The sequence below is a fragment of the Ranitomeya variabilis genome, chromosome 4 (assembly GCF_051348905.1).
Source record: "Ranitomeya variabilis isolate aRanVar5 chromosome 4, aRanVar5.hap1, whole genome shotgun sequence".
Taxonomy (NCBI): Eukaryota; Metazoa; Chordata; class Amphibia; order Anura; family Dendrobatidae; genus Ranitomeya; species Ranitomeya variabilis.
Genome location: NC_135235.1, coordinates 103,770,019 through 103,788,650, shown reverse-complemented (window position 1 = coordinate 103,788,650; position 18,632 = coordinate 103,770,019). Strand labels below are relative to the sequence as shown.

Genomic DNA, 18,632 nt, shown 5'->3' with positions numbered 1-18,632 from the left:
GCATGCCTGCATGACTGAAAGCTGGCGGCTCACGGGAGAAATAAAATTTTCTCCCAGTTGCCACACTTTCAGTACAGAGGCTGGGTACCTCCATAAACTAACATGCAGATTAACTCTATATCTACAGGTCAATAGCATTATCAGACCTGATAGGTTCACTTTAGGGGTTTCCTAATTCTGACTTCATATTTACTAATAGTGAGACTAACATGTTTTAAATTAGAGGCAGACTATTTTATAATGTAGACTACGCCACATCATTTTTACAGTTGAAACATTTTTTGGTTTTGTTTTTTAATACGTGCGTCCTTTACATTATTCCATTGTTGCACAATCTTCAGTCCTCACGGCCCCCGCCAGATTATGTTTTCAGGATTTCCTTAGCATTGCACAGGTGATGGAATTATCAAGGCATCAGGAATGGCTGCAAGTTTTCTCATCTGTGCAATATTAAGGAAATTCTAAAACAATGATCTGTCTGTGAGGGCTAGAGTTTGGGTAACACTGCTTCAAACCAAGAGGCAAGATGAAAACCATACGTAATAATCACCAAAACCTGATCTGGATGCCACCTCTGCCTTTAGTTTTGCTTCAGACTTTGTTCTCTCCAGACACACGTATTGTATAGAAGATAAGACTTGATCAGTAGAATTCCATCGATATTCTACGTGAGCACGAAGGCTATTTTATCACATACTGTCAGAGCTGCACGTTATTTGAAATAATAGTTTTTGATCCAGTGATATTCAGGCCTTGCTGTCAATTATCCAGAAATCCAGAAAATGCATTCCCTGTTCTACCTGGTACTAGAGGTGACTTTTCTCAGTCGTCCTCAAATCTGAATTAACACCTTGGCACAGAACGAGGTCTGCGTAAACAAAGAATGGTGAATTTATCTTTATCAGCCATATCCTCAAATTCAGGATGTAAGTGGCTACTTGTGCGGCTCTGAGAAGAGACTAATTCATGCTGTGATTTTTGTCTTTTTTCTTTCTTCCACCCGGACCGGAGGTCTATGTGTAAAATAACCTTTCTCCTTCGCCTCATTGGGGGACACAGACCATGTATGCTGCTGCCACCAGGAGGCTGACACTAAGTATTACAAAGAAAGTTAGCTCCTCCCCTGCAGTATACACCCCTCTGCTGGCTCCCAGCTAACCAGTTCTTGCTTAGTGTCCGTAGGAGGCACACGGACGGGTCTGCTATTCAGACCCAAAGAACTCTTTTTTTCCGTTTTTTACTTTTTACTACGGTCGAATGGGGCGACGGATTCTTTCATGTTCCGATCTCCTCGAACCAACAACAGGCGAGCACGGGAGTTTTACCTCTCCGTATCCTCTCCTGCGACGTGGGAAGCCACTGCCTGAGCTGATTCTAGGGGCGACGGGCCCCTTCAAGGGCACCGATCTCCCCCCTCCCTTATCAGACGAGCACTGGAGTGTCACCTTCAGTATCCTCTTCTGCAGCCAGGCCTATTGCCGGACATTCAGCCCTGTCCACCAGGTTTTACCCTCGGCTGTACAGAGGCACCTTCCAGCGTGGCGTCCGAGCAGCCCCCACTGCATCACCACTGAAAAAGCGGATGATGGAAGGAGGCAGACAGTTCCTCTCCACCCCTCTTCTGCAGGGATGGTGGATGGAGGCTCCCCAACCCTGCATCGGCCTATCTACCCGGGCACAGCTCCTACCTGCAGCATCTGCCATGGTCCCCCTCCATATTGGGGTAAGTGCTCCGTGAGATTTGGGTGTTCCAACGGTCAGAGGAGGGCTCCATAGCGACTGGGTCCCCACAGAGCTTCGCGGCACTTTTCCCCTCAGTCTGCGGGTGCGCGCCGGCCGAAGCCATAACTTTAGTCCCCGGCTTCGGCCCTGTTTAGGCCGCAGCCCGGGAGGCCCCGCCCACCGCTTGCTCCCTTCTAGCGGCTCCGCCCCCCTATTCAGGCGCTTCTCGTTCCAGACGAGATCTCGGCAGCCATCTTCCTCCTCCTCCATTGCGGTCACTATTTCTTCTGGAGGGGGCTGCGGCCGGCAGTTTTTCAGCGCTGAAGTCAGCGCTATTCCAGTCGGGGGACTCAGAACCTGAGTAAGGTGAATCGGCCCCCCCCCCCCCCCGGCACGCATCCCGGCAGCATTAAGGGACTAGCTTTCCCTGTTTTTTTATATACTTAAGGCTGCAATTTTCTGGTGCTCCTGCACACTACAGAATGTATAGTACAGTATGCAGGCTTGCAAACGGAGAGCTGTGAGTTCCCAGCAACGAAGCTCTCATGACTCATTCCCTGGTGACTCATTCCCTGGTGACTCATTCCCTGGTATTTGCTACTCTGCCTCGGTAGTCGCTGGGCCCATAGGTGCAGGGCCGGCCTTTGCCCTGTGCGGCCGCACAGGGCGCCAAGCAGTGGCGTAGGAAGGGGGGCGCAATGCGGGGGGCGGCACAATGCGGGGGGCGGGTCGCCGGCGGCGCAGAATTTACCTGTTCGCATGTCGGCTTCAGAAAAATGGCCGCCGCGATCTCCATCTGCGCATGCGCGGCATCCCGCGGCCATTTTCCTGAAGCCCCAGGCAGCAGAGCACTCCACCTGCGCACGCGCGGCCTCAGGAAGATGGCCGCCCCCACCGATAACCAGACAGAGCAGGATCGCGGTCAGGTAAGCAGAACTTGTTTTGTTTTTTTTTTTATTGAGAGCGGCGATCGGGGGGGGGGGCCCAGGGCAGAAAGCTGGACACAGGGGGGCAGAAAGCTGGACACAGGGGGGCAGAAAGCTGGACACTGGGGGGCAGAAAGCTGGACACAGGGGGGCAGAAAGCTGGACACTGGGGCAGAACGCTGGACACAGGGGGGGGGCAGAAAGCTGGACACTGGGGGGCAGAAAGGACATTGGGGCAGAACGCTGGACACGGGGGGCAGAACGCTGGACACTGGGGGCAGAACGCTGGACACTGGGGCAGAACGCTGGACACTGGGGCAGAATGCTGGACACTGGGGCAGAAAGCTGGACACTGGGGGGCAGAAAGCTGGACACTGGGGGGCAGAAAGCTGGACACGGGGGCAGAAAGCTGGACACAGGGGGGCAGAAAGCTGGACACAGGAGGGCAGAAAGCTGGACACAGGGGGGGGCAGAAAGCTGGACACAGGGGGGGGCAGAAAGCTGGACACTGGGGGGCAGAAAGCTGGACACTGGGGGGCAGAAAGCTGGACACTGGGGCAGAACGCTGGACACAGGGGGGGCAGAAAGCTGGACACAGGGGGGGGCAGAAAGCTGGACACAGGGGGGCAGAAAGGACATTGGGGCAGAACGCTGCACACGAGGGCAGAACGCTGGACACGGGGGGCAGAACGCTGGACACTGGGGCAGAACGCTGGACACGGGGGCAGAACGCTGGACACTGGGGCAGAACGCTGGACACTGGGGCAGAACGCTGGACACTGGGGCAGAACGCTGGACACTGATGCAGAACGCTGGACACTGGGGCAGAACGCTGGACACGGGGGCAGAACGCTGGACACGGGCAGAACGCTGGACACTGGGGCAGAACGCTGGATACTGGGGCAGAACGCTGGATACTGGGGCAGAACGCTGGACACGGGGGCAGAACGCTGGACACGGGGGCAGAACGCTGGACACGGGGGCAGAACGCTGGACACTGGGGCAGAACGCTGGACACTGGGGCAGAATGCTGGACACTGGGGCAGAAAGCTGGACACTGGGGCAGAAAGCTGGACACTGGGGGCAGAATGCTGGACACGGGCAGAATGCTTGACACAGGGGCAGAATGGAGACACGGGGCAGGATGACAGACATGGCGTCATGACTGGAGACACTGGAGGCAGGATTGGAGACAGATGGGGCAGGATGGATACGATGGAGACAGATGGGGCAGGATGGGAAGATCATATGGGGCAGGATAGATACTCATTAGGGCAGGATGGGAGAATATATGGCTGACGCCAGGAATGAGACACACGGGGGCCAGGATGGCGAATATTATTACCATAGGGGCTAATTAAGGGATATTATTACTGCAGTGATGTATTTATTTTATTTTTTGAGTATACTGTTTTAAATGGAGGGGCGGTCCTATTACTGTGTAGAGTGACACTATGTCGCCTTCTTCATGTGGTGTAATGTAGAAGTTGGGAAAATTAAGTAATGTGTTCTGCAAGTGGAACTCGAGATAACTGTGTTATTTCCTGCAGAGACGAGTCCTGGCTGGATGAAGTGATGGCGGTCTGTGCGGGATGAAAGATGAAGGACTTCACCTAGAGATGTCACTGGTGAGTCAGTGTGTTACCTATACACTGACACTATACACTGTATACTATATACTGAGGTCCTGTGTATGTCACCGGTGATCACTGTATTACCTATACACAGACGCTGCATACTAAGTACAGATCTCCTGTGTATAATGGCACTTATGGTGATAGTATTGTGGTTTTTTTTATTATTGATCAGTATTGTAGTATTCAGTCACTATGTGGTGGTAATATGTGGTCTGGTCATGATGTTGTGGTATTCGTTCCTTGTATTTGATATTATTCGATCACTGTGGTGGTAATATGTCATCTGGTCATGGTGTGGCGGTGTTTGGCCTTGCAGGCCGCCGCTCTGCACTCTGATTGGCTGTCAGCCCATATGGCTTTGGACCAAGCGTCATTTTTTCCTTTTGGTCCGCTTTAAAGCACTTTATAATTCCCGTTATTGCAATATTAGTGTTTCTTCAAGTGTTTTGCAGGGAAACACAAGTTTTCTAAGTAAACGTGTTGTTGTGAATATTAAAGAGTTATTGTTTTCTTTCAAAGTTTGGAGGGGGGGGGGCGCCGTCCTGCAGTCTCGCACAGGGCGCCTTTTGGGCTAAGTCCGGCCCTGCATAGGTGCATCCCCAGCTTTCCATGCCTTTTTATTAAACCCAGGACCAGCATTCCCTGGTCTTAAGGGTCCCCTAGTTTTAAAAGGGTCACATCCCCAGCATTCTCTGCTCTGCCAGAAGCCGGTCTCTTTTTCCTTAGTACTTAATCAGGCCAGTATGCCCTGGTCTTAAAGGCACAGGGCCAGTAGGCACTGGTCTTAAAGGCACATGGCAAGTGTGCCCTCGTCTTAAAGACACATGACCAGCATCCCTGGTCTTAAAGGAGCATGACCAGCTTTTTTTGTTCTTAAAGGCACATTACCAGCTTTGCTGGTCTTTAAGGCACTTGTTCCTACATTCCTCTCATGACCAGTATTCCTGGTCTTAAAGGCACGTGTCCAGTATACCCTGGTCTTAAAAGCACATGACCAGTATGCCCTGGTCTTAAAGGCACGTGACCAGTATCCCCTGGTCTTAAACGCTATAATCAGTATGCCCCGGTCTTATAGGCACATGACTAGTACGTGCTGGTTTTTCAAGGCCATGACCAGTATGCCCTGGTCTTAAGGGCACGTGACCAGTATCCCCTGGTCTTAAACGCAATAACCAGTATGCCCTGGTCTTAAAGGCACATAACTAGTACGTCCTGGTTTTCAAGGCACATGACCAGTATGCCCTGGTCTTAAAGGCACGTGACCAGTATCCCCTGGTCTTAAACGCAATATCCAGTATGCCCTGGTCTTAAAGGCACATGACTAGTACGTCCTGGTTTTCTAGGCACATGACCAGTATGCCCTGGTCTTAAAGGCTCATGTCCAGTACGCCCTGGCTTTTAAAGGCACACGACCAGTATGCCCAGGTCTTTAAGGCACGTGACCATTATGCCCTGGACTTAAAGGCTCAGGACCAGTACGCCCTGGTCTTAAACGCAAATGACCAGCATACCCTGGTTTTAAGGGCACATGACCATTATCTCCTGGATTTCAGCATGCCCTGCTTTTAAAGGCACATGAACAGTATTTCATCTTACAAAAGGCACAAGACCAGTATTCCCTGGTCTTAAAGGCTCATGGCCAGTAACCCCTAGCCTTAAAAGCGCATGACCAGTATTTACTGGTCTTAAGGGCACATCATCTATCCTAAGCTGGTCACCCTAACTGAGCTCTGGAGCACTCACATGCTCCCTCTCCTACAATGGGAGCCGTCGGCTAGCAGGGGCCGCAAGTATTCTAGAAAAACGTACAGGTTCTAGAAAATCTCCATCAACATTTGACGGTGATGCACTGGAAGACCTCTAAGTAGGATACCATACCTGGTCGGAATTTTATGGGCGACGGGTCCCTTTAAGGGCTCCGATTTCCCCCCACACCTTCAACAGACGAGCACACGGAGTGTCGCCTCCAAGTATCTTCTTCTGCATCCAGGTCTATCGCCACAACCTGCCCTGTCCACTCGGAAACCTCAATTCTGGGGATGTACTGAGGCACACATTTGTGGCGTCCCAACAAGGAGGTTTTTCCCCCCTTTGTATCAGATGCAAGAAAGTGGACGATCCCTCTCCACTTCCCTGATAAGAGATGGTGGATCGAGGTTTTTTATTTTTTTTTCCTTATTTTCTTCTCTGCACGATGGTAGAGACCTGCTGGTTACAGTCCCGCATTCTGTCACTTGACAGACTCGCCGGGCAGAATTTCTTGCGGTATTCCTACCAGTATCCTGGCCGGTGTATCATCAATTAAGATTCCACAGACGGTCGGATAGCAGGTCTAGTTAGTTCCGTCCTGTGGTTTCGGGTTTAGCGCTCTACCCTTCCTTAGCCGCCACATGGGTTGCTTGACCAAAGGGAGAGAATGAAAGTCTCCGGGTCCCAGACCTTATCTACTTCGTTCCACAGTATAGCTGGCCAATCAAATCTTCTGAGCGGGAGACTAGCAAGGGATCGTATCTCTTCTTCAAGCTCAACCAGCAGTGGAAGCATTGGCCAGGACAGTCTAGATCTAAGGGATCTTGGTTCCAAAATGGAGGGAATGAAAAGTATCTCCATTTCTGGACCCCAAACTTCTAACAACCTTTGACAGGGCCCTCTCTTTTTTCGGATGGAGTTCCTCCGCTCAGCCACTACTTCAACAGAGAAACGTGGTTGTTTTCTGGCATCCATCGTCATCTGGGATTCTTCCCTCACATACCTATTTCTCCTCTCTACTATTCGCGAACAGTATTTTCACGACCTGGCCCTTCTGCCTGGCTACCACACCAGAGTGGTCGCAAGGGTCATGACGGTTGTCATGCGATTCCTGCACCTTAGAAACATGGTCGTCCTGCCCTACTCGGTCGACTCTCTAGCCGCTCTACAAGGACTACGCTAAGTCGTCTATATCACTTGCAATACCCTCTCTCTTGGGCTAGCAGCTAAACTTAGACAAGTTTTTTTCTCATTCCCAGCCCAGCAGATCCTCTTTGACGATTATCCTGCACAAGAAGGATGGTAATTCTCTCTCTCGAGTCAAGGTCGTGGCCCTTCAACACGGAGCTTGTGCACTTGATCACTCATTCCCTCGGTTCATTCAATTAGCTAGGAGGGTTCCGAGCAATAAGATGAAAACGGAAGTAGTTTTCTTTTGCTCCGCTCGTTTTCAGCAAGTCAATCAGGCTTTCAAAAGGTAGTTTCTAAGCTCCTTCCTCATCCAGAGCCTTCTTCTGGTCCAATGGTTATTAGGGATACCAATGCCCGTCTTCTTCTCCCGATCATTTCTCTGGGGATCTGAACAGTACGGCCAATCCCACAGCAGGTCCACTGCCCTTAGGCGGGTCAACCATCCGTCTTCAATTTGGATAATGCCACGGCTGTGCCATACGTCAATCATCTCGCAGGTACCCACAGTCAAGCGCCATGGCCGAGGTACCTCGCACTCTCTGATGGGCCGAGATCTATCATTCGGTGATCTCAACAGTACATGTCCCTGGAGTAGAACACTGGGCGGCTGACATATTCAGCCATCAGGGTTTTCTCCTCAAGTGAGTGGGAACTTCACTCGGAAGTCTTCCTTCACATCTGCCTTCACTGGAGTACTCCAGATGTAGGTCGGATGGCGTCCAAGCTGAACGCCTATGTACTCCAGTTCATGGTTTGGCTGCAAGATCCAAGTCCATCGCAGTGCATACTCCGTTTCTTCCACGGTACCAATTTCCATAACTCCTCTTCCACTACGTCTGAGACCTTTTTGGAAGCGGAAAAGGCCCCCAGTGATCCTGGGAGACCCGCACTGACCATGTCAGGTTTTCTCGCTTGCGGTACTAGTATTTCTCCGTCTTATTTCGTCAAAATTGGAAATATGGACCTTCTCGCAGGGAGTCTCCACCTGTAGTTCTTCCCTACCGCGTACCGTTAGATCTGGGGGACCTTAATGGTCCTGGGGATCTTACAGTACACTCCTTTTTCGATCCAGAAAGACTTTACGATAAGGGAACGTCACTCCCCTTTCTTCTATGCGTTCTTGTCATCCTGATGAGTCTTCAGAGCTTCCCTCTCTGTTCCTTTCAGTCTTTTTTTCCTTATTACCATCTATGCATCGTTGCCCTCAAGCCATCCCATTCCCTCGTTGCCAAGGTGGTTTTGTATTCCCACTGTTGCAGGGGCATCGTCCTCTCATCTTTCGGCTCCAGTCCACACAACGGAATGGGTTCTCCATAATCTGGAAGAAGTGAGTGCTCCAAGTGGGTACGTATCGAGGACGGCGTCCTTCCAAAGGTTGGACACTTTGCTTGGGCTTCTCGATGGTAAGTAGGCTTCCCGATGGTCACAGGAAGGGTTTAGCCGGGTTCATCGGCCACGTTAGCCTGGTGGATTCTTTTCACCATCCAGGAGTCCTTCCGTGCTAGATGTCAGCCTATCTCCCTGTCTCAGGTCCGCATGCATTCTTGAAGCACTATAATTCACACACTTCCTCAGATGTGAGTCTGGGCAGGCGGACTTTGCAGGCCGCCTTGGCGCACTTGTAAGTAGCGGTTACACGGCCTGATCTGATGTTGTCCCCACCCAGGGACTGCTTTGGGACGTCCCATGGTCTGTGTCCCCCAATGAGGCGAAGGAGAAATAGGGATTTTTGTGTACTTACCGTAAAATCCTTTTCTCCGAGCCATTCATTGGGGGACACAGCTCCCTCCCTATTATTAGTTGTATTTGTTTTTATCATTTGATATGTTATACTCTCATATATAATGTGACATGCTATACGCTTATATGTTATTGATCTCCTACTGCTTTTGCACCGAACTGGTTAGCTGGGAGCCAGCAGAGGGGTGTATACTGCAGGGGAGGAGCTAACTTTCTTTGTAATACTTAGTGTCAGCCTCCTGGTGGCAGCAGCATACATGGTCTGTGTCCCCCAATGAATGGCTCGGAGAAAAGGATTTTACGGTAAGTACACAAAAATCCCTATTTGTGCAGTTTTTGGTCTTGTATTAACATTTTTTGGACTAAATTTTTGAAAAGCGCCCTCCAGCGGAGGGCCAATAACTGGAGCACTGGGCGGAGAGGCCTTCAGATGTCTAAAATATTGGACATACAGGACTACTTGGATTAAGTGGCCAGACTCTACTGCCTTGATTCAATAAGACTGGCATGTTGTATGAAGGGTAAGTAAGCCAGAGTAAGATGTACCTAATACAATATACTTTTAGGGTATGTTTACACATTTGCGTTTTTACTGTGAAAAAGGCAGCATTTTACTGTCCTAGCAAAGTGAGCGAGAATTCTGAAATTTCATGCACATGTTGCTTATTTTTTCTTTACAGATGTGAAGCAATTTCAGATCTGCAGCATTTCAATTCTAACGTTATTCATCCATTTTAAAGGGAATCTATAACCTACTTGGATGTTTCTAACCTATTAATATGGGCAAACAGGTCATAGAATGGTTAAAATAGTCATACCTGTATGCCCATATCTGCAGGCTTGTTGTGAAGAAATCCTCCAATTAATCATTTATGTTGATGAGTTCTTCCTGGCTCTGGGGCGTGCGGTTCATAGAAGAAAACTCTGCCACCGGTCTCCATTAATGTACCTGTCGCCTCCCATCCACGTCACAGGGCCTTGTACCATCTAGTGGTTGTGCCTGCTCCCTGCAATTGTGATATTCCATGTTACTGCTCCCCTCTGTGGGCATTGGCTTCTTGTTTCTCCTGCGCAGGTATCGGTATTGAGGTAAGGATATACTTAGAGAAATAAAAGTAGGCTGGTCATCAAGTGGAGGAGCTGACATAATTTACTTTAAAACTTCATCTTTATTTTGACTTTTCGACTCATGAAAAACTACAGAAAAAGATTCTCCAATATTCAGCAGATTATAAAAAAACATTCTCGATATTGAATACATAAACCTCTCCCAGCACCATCCCTAAGGAAGCAAGAAAAAAAATAGTGAAACCTTCCCCTAGATTCTAGGGAAACTTTTTTATATCTATATCTCTTACTTAACGCTTCTGTCTACATTTTCCATTTATAATGAAAAGTGTGAGAAGCATTTTTTTTTCATAATATCCTTCCAAAATGCATGACCATATTAACCTGACCCCTCCAGCCCGAACACATTGAGACCTCTTGAGATCCGTTTGTAAATAATATTCAACCTAGCAATAAAAAGTAATTGTAATATCAAAAGTTTATAAAAAGTTTAAATTTATTGATTTGACTTGTCCCAACATCATCTCAGCTGGTTCCATCAAGTAATTATATCTTGTAATTTAATGGTAATTCATATCTCCAACCAATATCTATGCAGTTTGGGGTAGTTCCAGAACAGAGGGAACAATGTCCAACACATAATTTCCACATTATAAACACATCATCAATTCCTGACACATATCTTCAATGACTAAGGGGTAAAGTATTATCTCAAATTAAAGCACCACTCCAGCATGTGGTGTCACTAATGTAAGTTCTCTGCCCCTAGTCTTATACTTACGCGCCGCCGTCTTCTGTTCTCGGCGCTTCACTGGTTGCTTCCTGCGGTTGTGACCATCCTGGTCGCTCCAGTGTTTAATGGAAGATACAGAGGTCACTTCTCAATGCAAGTCTATGAGTGCCAGAATGAGGCCACAACGAGGATCTCATAGATTTACATTTGAGAGCTTGTGACCATCACCTCTAACTTCCGGTCAGTCAGAAGTAACAGTCACAAGATGGTGCCCGATTTGAGCGTTGACGGGAACAGCTGAAGATGGTGGCTGGTAAGTATATTACTAGGTTAGGTAACATGGATTGGTGATGCTACTGAAGCACTGAAATAAAAAAAAAAGCTGGATTGGTGCTTTAAACTTTATCTGAACCACATTAACACATTTAACGAGACCAACTGAGCTATTATATTTTTCCACTGGAACTGACATTTTCTTAATATCTCCTCGTTTTCTTTCCGATTTAATAGTATTGAATTCCACTGATGGGTCCCTATAAAATGTGTGTTGGATGTCAGGTGAAGGGGCTAAAATTACCATCCCCTTTGCTCTCAGGTGAGCACTCACATTCATGGTCATGGTCATGGTGAAAACGCAATCTCCTTTTTATAAAGAAGTTATGTTTGATTGATGATTGTACTTTTTCTCCTTCCTCACTGGATATTACATAACATAAAAACCTGCAGTATGCAATTCTTACTCTTTTGACTGGCAATTGTTTGAAAAATGATCTGTGAACAATTACAAAAAATATACTAATTTGCCAATGTGTTCTGTTAGGGCCATGTTGAAGAAGTACTCAAAATGTTGCAAATACATTAAAAAGTATTTGGTCACTCTCCACATGTCTAGTAGTGATCCTGTTGGCTCGATATGCTTAAAAGTTACTATTGATGAACTATTGATGGTCCTCCTCACAGTCAATTTTTTTTATTCCTATAAGCTTATATAGGATCATTCTATCTCAAGACGCCTGTGCACTCGCATGCCATGCACTTGTGTGCTGTATGTTGCATCATAAGAATGTGTCTGTGCAAAGGACTCATTCCTCGCAGCTTAATCAATATCTAGTCCCAGCAATAAACCCAGAAAAGAGTGTTAATGATTTAACCAGCGAAGTGAATCACTGCAGCCTTTGTCATTTTCTCAGTCTTCCGGTGAGAGTTTGATGTGGACCCTACTGCTATAGACTATTATTTTATACGCCGTGATTGAAAATGTTTGCTGTACATTTAGTATCGTTTTGGTTCACAAAACTAAAAGAAGATCAGATAAAAAAGGTAAGTACTGTTCTTCCATTTTTACCCGTCAACAAATTTATCAGGTAATAGAATTAGTAAATAGGTGTATTTTTAGGTCATTTGATCTCTCAAAAAACGTTTTTGGTTTTTTTTTTTAATACCTAATCCTAATACTTTCTAACCTGCATCTTTGGTATGAATTATTTATTCTTTGGCTAGCTTTACATTTATACCGTGCTCTCTGTTGAGAACTTTGTCAGGGTCATTATCGGACTCCTTGAAAAAACAGTATTCCCAGGGGCAGACAAATCATTGGTGCAACCTGAGCAGTAACACAGGGGCCCTTAGGTAAGGAGGCAACTTCTACCTCCAATATAGGTGGAATTGTGCATTATAATGAGCTGTTTAATTGCAAAGGGCCCATATATTGTTTTTGCTGAGTGGTCCTCTTCTGTCTGGGTCCACCTGTGAGTAAGCCAAGGGGAAACTTGACACAGCCATCATCGCGTTTGCCAATCATTGCCATGGTACCCCTGAGGTCATTTGATTACCGAGGGTACGGTGGCCTGTGAGGTCAAGCTATAAACTAGGTCTCACATGCTGTCAGTGATTGACTGACACTGCAGTGCCTGAGATCTATCGCTTCACTCCTTCCTGCAGCAGTGCCCCTACCTCATGGGTCTCCGCTTCACCGCAGCCACTTCCCTTGGTAAGCTACCGTAAAAGCAGAGTATAAGGCGCACCACCATCTTATAAAAAATTCCCCCCGCAAAAAAAAAAAAATTTGGGGTGCGCCTTATAAGCCACAAAATATGGTAATTGATATATCCACATCTGGAACGACCTGATCTATAAAACTGGCACGTTATTTTTTCATTACGGCCAATGCTGTAAGAAAATAAGAAAAACAATAATTGAAACAACAAAAATATAACTTTTTTCATCATACTGACACAAAAAAAATGAATAAAAAGTGATCAAAAAGTCATGTAAAAAATGGTATAAATAGAAAAGTTGTAGCTCTCTTAGAATATGGTGATGCAAAGGAAATTCATTTTTGTCAAATATTGTTTTTAGTCTGTAAAAGCAGCAAAGTATAGAAAAAAAATATAAATGTGGTATCACTGTAATCTTACTGACGCAACAATCAAATCAGTCTTCTCATTTTTACTGCATGGTAAACGGTGCAAAAAAAAAAAAAGGTAAAATAATTACTAAATTGCTGTTTTTTGTTTATTTTGTGTCTGAAAAATCTAAATAATTTATTTAAATAAATTAATTTTTGTAATGATATTCTAATTTTGTGAGAAGCCCTGTATATACGAAACCAGCTTGAGGAGTTGAACCATTCTTTTTTTTTTTTTTTTTTTTTTTTTTTAACCCCCTTACCCCCAAGGGCGGTTTGCACATTAACCCCTTAATCCCACATGACGTACTATCCCGTCAAGGTGGCCTGGGACTTAATTCCCAGTGACGGGATAGTACGTCATATGCAATGGGCTGCGCTCATGGGGGGAGCGCGGCCGGGTGTCAGCTGACTATCACAGATGACATCCGGCACTATGTGCCAGGAGCGGTCACGGACCGCCCCGGCACATTAACCCCCGGGACACTGCGATCAAACATGATCGCAGTGTTCCGGAGGTATAGGGAAGCATCGAGCAGGGAGGGGGCGCGTTGCTCCGAGGGTCTCTTACCTCCTCCTCGCTACAGCAGACCTGGATCCAAAATGGCCACGGCATCTGGGTCCTGCAGGGAGGTCAGAATTGTAAAAATTGGCCCGGTCATTAACGTGCAAACCACCCTCGGGGCTTAAGGAGTTAATGACCGGGCCAATTTTTGCAATTCTGACCACTATCCCTTTATGAGGTTATAACTCTGGAACGCTTCAACGGATCCTGGTGATTCTGACACTGTTTTCTCGTGACATATTGTTCTTCATGATAGTGGTAAAAATTTCTTTGATATTACCTGCGTTTATTTGTGAAAAAAAGGAAATTTGGCAAAAATGTTGAACGTTTCGTAATTTTCCAACTTTGAATTTTCATGCCCTTAAATCACAGAGATGTGTTACACAAAATACTTAATAAGTAAAATTTCCCACATGTCTACTTTACATCCGCACAATTTTGGAACCAAAACTTTTTTGTTGTTAGGGAGTTATAAGGGTTAAACGTTGACCAGCGATTTCACATTTTTACAACACCATTTTTTTTAGGGTCCCCATCACATTTAAAGTCACTTTAAGGGGTCTATATGATAAAATATACCAAAAAGTGACCCCTTTCTAAAAACTGCACCCCTCAAGGTGCTCAAAACCACATTTAAGAAGTTTATTAACCCTTCAGGTGCTTCACGGGAATTTTTGGAATGTTTAAAAAAAATCAACATTTAACTTTTTCTCACAAAAAAAATTAATTCAGATCCAATTTGTTTTATTTTTCCAAAGGTAATGGGAGAAATTGGACCCCGAAAATTGTTGTACAATTTATCCTGAGTACGCCGATACCCCATATGAGGGGGTAAACCACTGTTTAGGTGCATGGCAGAGCTCGGAAGGGAAGGAGCGCCATTTGACTTTTCAATGCAAAATTGGCTGAAATTGAGATAGGACGCCATGTCGCGATTGGAGAGCCCCTGATATGCCTAAACAGTGGAAACCACCAACAAGTGACACCATTTTGGAAAGTGGACCCCCTAGGGAACTTATCTAGATGTGTGGTGAGAACTTTGAACCCACAAGTTCTTCACAGAAGTTTATAATGTAGAGCCGTAAAAATAAAAAATCATATTTTTTTAACAAAAATTATCTTTTCACCCCCAATTTTTTATTTTCCCAAGGATAGCAGGAGAAATTGGACCCCAAAAGTTGTTGTGCAATTTGTCCGGAGTACGCTGATACCCCTTATGTGGGGGTAAACTACTGTTTGGGCGCATGGCAGAGCTTGGAAGGGAAGGAGCACCGTTTGACTTTTTCAATGTAGAATTGGATGGAATTGAGATCAGACACCATGTCGCGTTTGGAGAGGCCCTGATGTGCCTAAACAGTGGAAACCCCCCACAAGTGACCCCATTTTGGAAACTAGACGACCTAAGTAACTTATCTAGATGTGTGGTGTGCACTTTGAACCCCCAATTGTTTCACTAAAGCTTATAATGTAAAGCCATGAAAATTAAAAAATATAAAAAAATTTCCACATACAAAATTGGGGGCTAAAAGATTTTTTATTTTCCCATGGGTATCGGGAGAAACTGGACCCCAAAAGTTGTGCAATTTGTCCTGAGTAAGCTGATACCCCATATGTGGGGGAACTACCGTTTGGGCGCATGGCAGAGCTCGGAAGGGAAGGAGCGCCGTTTTGGAATGCAGACTTTGATAGAATGGTCTGCAGGCGTCACGTTGCTTTTACAGAGCCCCTGATGTACCTAAACAGTAGAAACCCCCCACAAGTGACCCCATATTGGAAACTAGACCCCCAAAGGAACTTATCTAGATGTGTTGTGAGCACTTTGAACCCCCATGTGTTCCACTACAGTTTATAACGCAGAGCCGTGAAAATAAAAAAAAATATTCCCACAAAAATGATTTTTTAGCCCTAACCCTTACATTAGCTCCAACCCTAACCGTAACTTTAGCCCCAACCCTAACTTTAGCCTAACCCTATCCCTAACCCTAATGGGAAAATGGAAATAAATACTTTTTTAATTTTATTATTTTTCCCTAACTAAGGCGGTGATAAAGGGGGTTTGATTTACTATTTATAGCGGGTTTTTATGTTTGGCAGCTGTCACACACTAAAAGACGCTTTTTATTGCAAAATATAGTTTTTGCGCCACTACTTTTTGAGAGCTATAATTTTTCCATATTTTACTCCACAGTCATGTTAGGTCTTGTTTTTTGCGGGACGAGTTGACGTTTTTATTGGTACCATTTTCGGGCACATGACATTTTTTGATCGCTTTTTATTCCGATTTTTGGGAGGCAGAATGAACAAAAACCAGCAATTCATGAATTTCTTTTAGTGGGGCGTTTATTCTTTGGGTCAGTACGATTACAGCGATACTTCACTTATATCTTTTTTTCATGTTTTGCCGCTTTTATACAATAAAAACGATTTTATATAAAAAATAATTGGTTTTGCATCGCTTTATTCTGAGAGCTATAACTTTTTATTTTTTCGCTGATGGCACTGTATGGTGGCTCATTTTTTGCGGGACAAGATGACGTTTTGAGCGGTACGATGTTTATTTATATCCGTCTATTTGATCGAGTGTTATTCCATTTTTTGTTCAGCGATATGATGATAAAGCATTTTTTTTGCCTTTTTTTCTTTTTTTTTACAGTGTTCACTGAAGGGGTTAACTAGTGGGACAGTTTTATAGGTCGGGTCGTTACGGACGCGGCTATACTAAATATGTGTACTTTTGTTTGTTTTTTTATTTACATAAAGAAATGTATTTATTGGAACTTTTTTTTTTTCTTTATTTAGGATTTTTTTAAAAAAATATTTTTACAGTGTAATTTTTTTTTTTTTTTTTACATTGTCCCAGGGTGGGACATCGCTATATATTGTCAGATCGCTAATCTGGCACTTTGCAGAGCACTGTGTCAGATCAGCGATCTGACAGTGCAGGAGGCTTCTCAGCGCCTGCTCTCAGCAGGCACTGACAAGCCACCTCCCTGTAGGACCTGGAAGGACCCCACGGCCATCTTGGATTGCGTTGTTCTAAGGGTCTCAGGGAAGCACGCAGGGAGCGATGCTTCCCTATGCCACTTGAACGAAGTGATCTTGTTTGATCGCAGTGTTCCGGGGGTTAAATTGCCGGGAGCTATGATAATCAGCTGACACCTGGCCGCAATCGGCCGCGCTCCCCCCCGTGAGCATGGCTGATCGCATATGACGTATTATCCCGTCGATGGTCATACGGGCCCAGGTCACCTCGACGGGATAGTACGTCTGATGTCAGAAAGGGGTTAATCAAGTACTTTTTATTAAGGCAGATATCAAAAATGTAATACAGTCTGACACAAACTTCAGACAGATACCAAAATTACAAAGCAGATTGATACATTTTCATTTAACATGAACTAGCCTCTTTACCCAGTACCCCACCCACCTCCCCCAAAGCTCAGCCACATAAGTACAATTTCTGCAGAGGTAATTAACCGACTCCCAACCTACTCTGCAAAAACTCAACAGACGCCACGCCCGGACAAACCATCCATCCACCCCACAAATTTTTAAATTTTGCATGTTGACCTCTCTTAACGTATATATTCCTTTCCATGAGGACAATAAAGTTTATTTTATTCACAAACTCTTTTCTGACTGGTGGTTTTTCATCTGACCAATGCATCACAATAGGCTTCCTAGCAGCATATAGTGATCTTGCAATAGCCAGTTTCCCACATTCATCAGTAGCGATATCATCCATACATCCCAGGAGGCAAGTCAGCGGGTTACGCAAAATATTTACCCCCATCACTTCTTGAATCAGATTGAGCACTTTCACCCAAAAGGGCTGAAGGCGAGAACACGACCACATCATGTGTAGAAGGTCGGCTCCTTCCTCAGAACACCTTGGACATTTTGAGTCTCCTCTCAGATCTGCCTTCATCATCCATAACGGAGTCCTGTAAACTCTATAGACTAAATATAGCTGTGACACCCTTTTAGGCTCACTTAAAGAAACCGTGAGAATATATTGTAGTATGGACCCCCACTGAGACTCCGAGAAAGGACCCAGATCTGCCATCCATTTTTCCCTCAACATTAACGGATGTCTCAGCAAAAAAGTGTCCAACAGGCCCCTGTACAACAAGGTGATGAACCCCCTCGAATTCCTCCGAGGTTCTATGAGATTCAACAAACTATCTGACTTCAAAACCACACGTGACACTTCGTTTTGTTTATTTAGGGCATGTCTCCGCTGCAGATCCTGGAAAAACATCTTCTGGCTCAGAGGAAACTCATTCCTGACCATTGCAAACGTTTTAATAAGACCCATTCTAGTTGTTAATGTGCCTTACAACATGGACATGGTTAGAGGTGCGAAAAAGGTGTCATCTATCAGTGCCTAAAAATTAAAGTAAAAAGTCGAGAAAAAAAACCTTTACAAACTATGTAAAAAAAAATACAGAAGTTTAAATCACCCCTGTTGTGAATTTGGTTTCTGGGCTCCCCCGGTGGTCACTGGTGGTACTGAACGTGGGTTTGTCTTCTCCTCTGTTCACCTGTTTCCATCAGGATGTGGGAGTTTCTATTTAGCCTTGCTCCTCAGTCATTTCTATGCCGGCCAACAATGTTACCAGAAGCATTTCTGTTGCATGTTCCTGCTCCTAGACTACTTTCAGCTAAGTTGGATTTTTGTCCTAAGTTTGTTTGCATTTTTGTTCCAGTTCTCTGTGTTTGAATATTTCTGAGACTGGAAGCTCTTGTGAACTGAAATTGCCACTCTGGTGTCATGAGTTGATATTAGAGTTCTAAAGTAATTTCAGGATGGAATTTTGAATAGGGTTTTCAGCTGGCCGTGAAGTCCCCTTTTCTGTCTTCCTTCTATCTAGTAAGCGGACCTCAATTTTGC

At 45.4% G+C, this 18,632-nt stretch overlaps 1 protein-coding gene across 1 annotated transcript in view; it reads left to right on the top strand.

Annotated features, from left to right (window-relative positions):
- The first annotated feature begins 11,931 nt into the window (after window positions 1-11,931).
- LOC143769934 (hexokinase HKDC1-like) overlaps window positions 11,932-18,632 on the top strand; it is a 75,221-nt gene continuing 68,520 nt past the window's right edge. Inside the window, exon 1 of the mRNA XM_077259002.1 lies at window positions 11,932-12,086. Coding sequence (XP_077115117.1) covers window positions 12,024-12,086 — 63 coding nt within the window. The 5' untranslated portion in view covers window positions 11,932-12,023. The remainder of the gene's footprint in view (window positions 12,087-18,632) is intronic.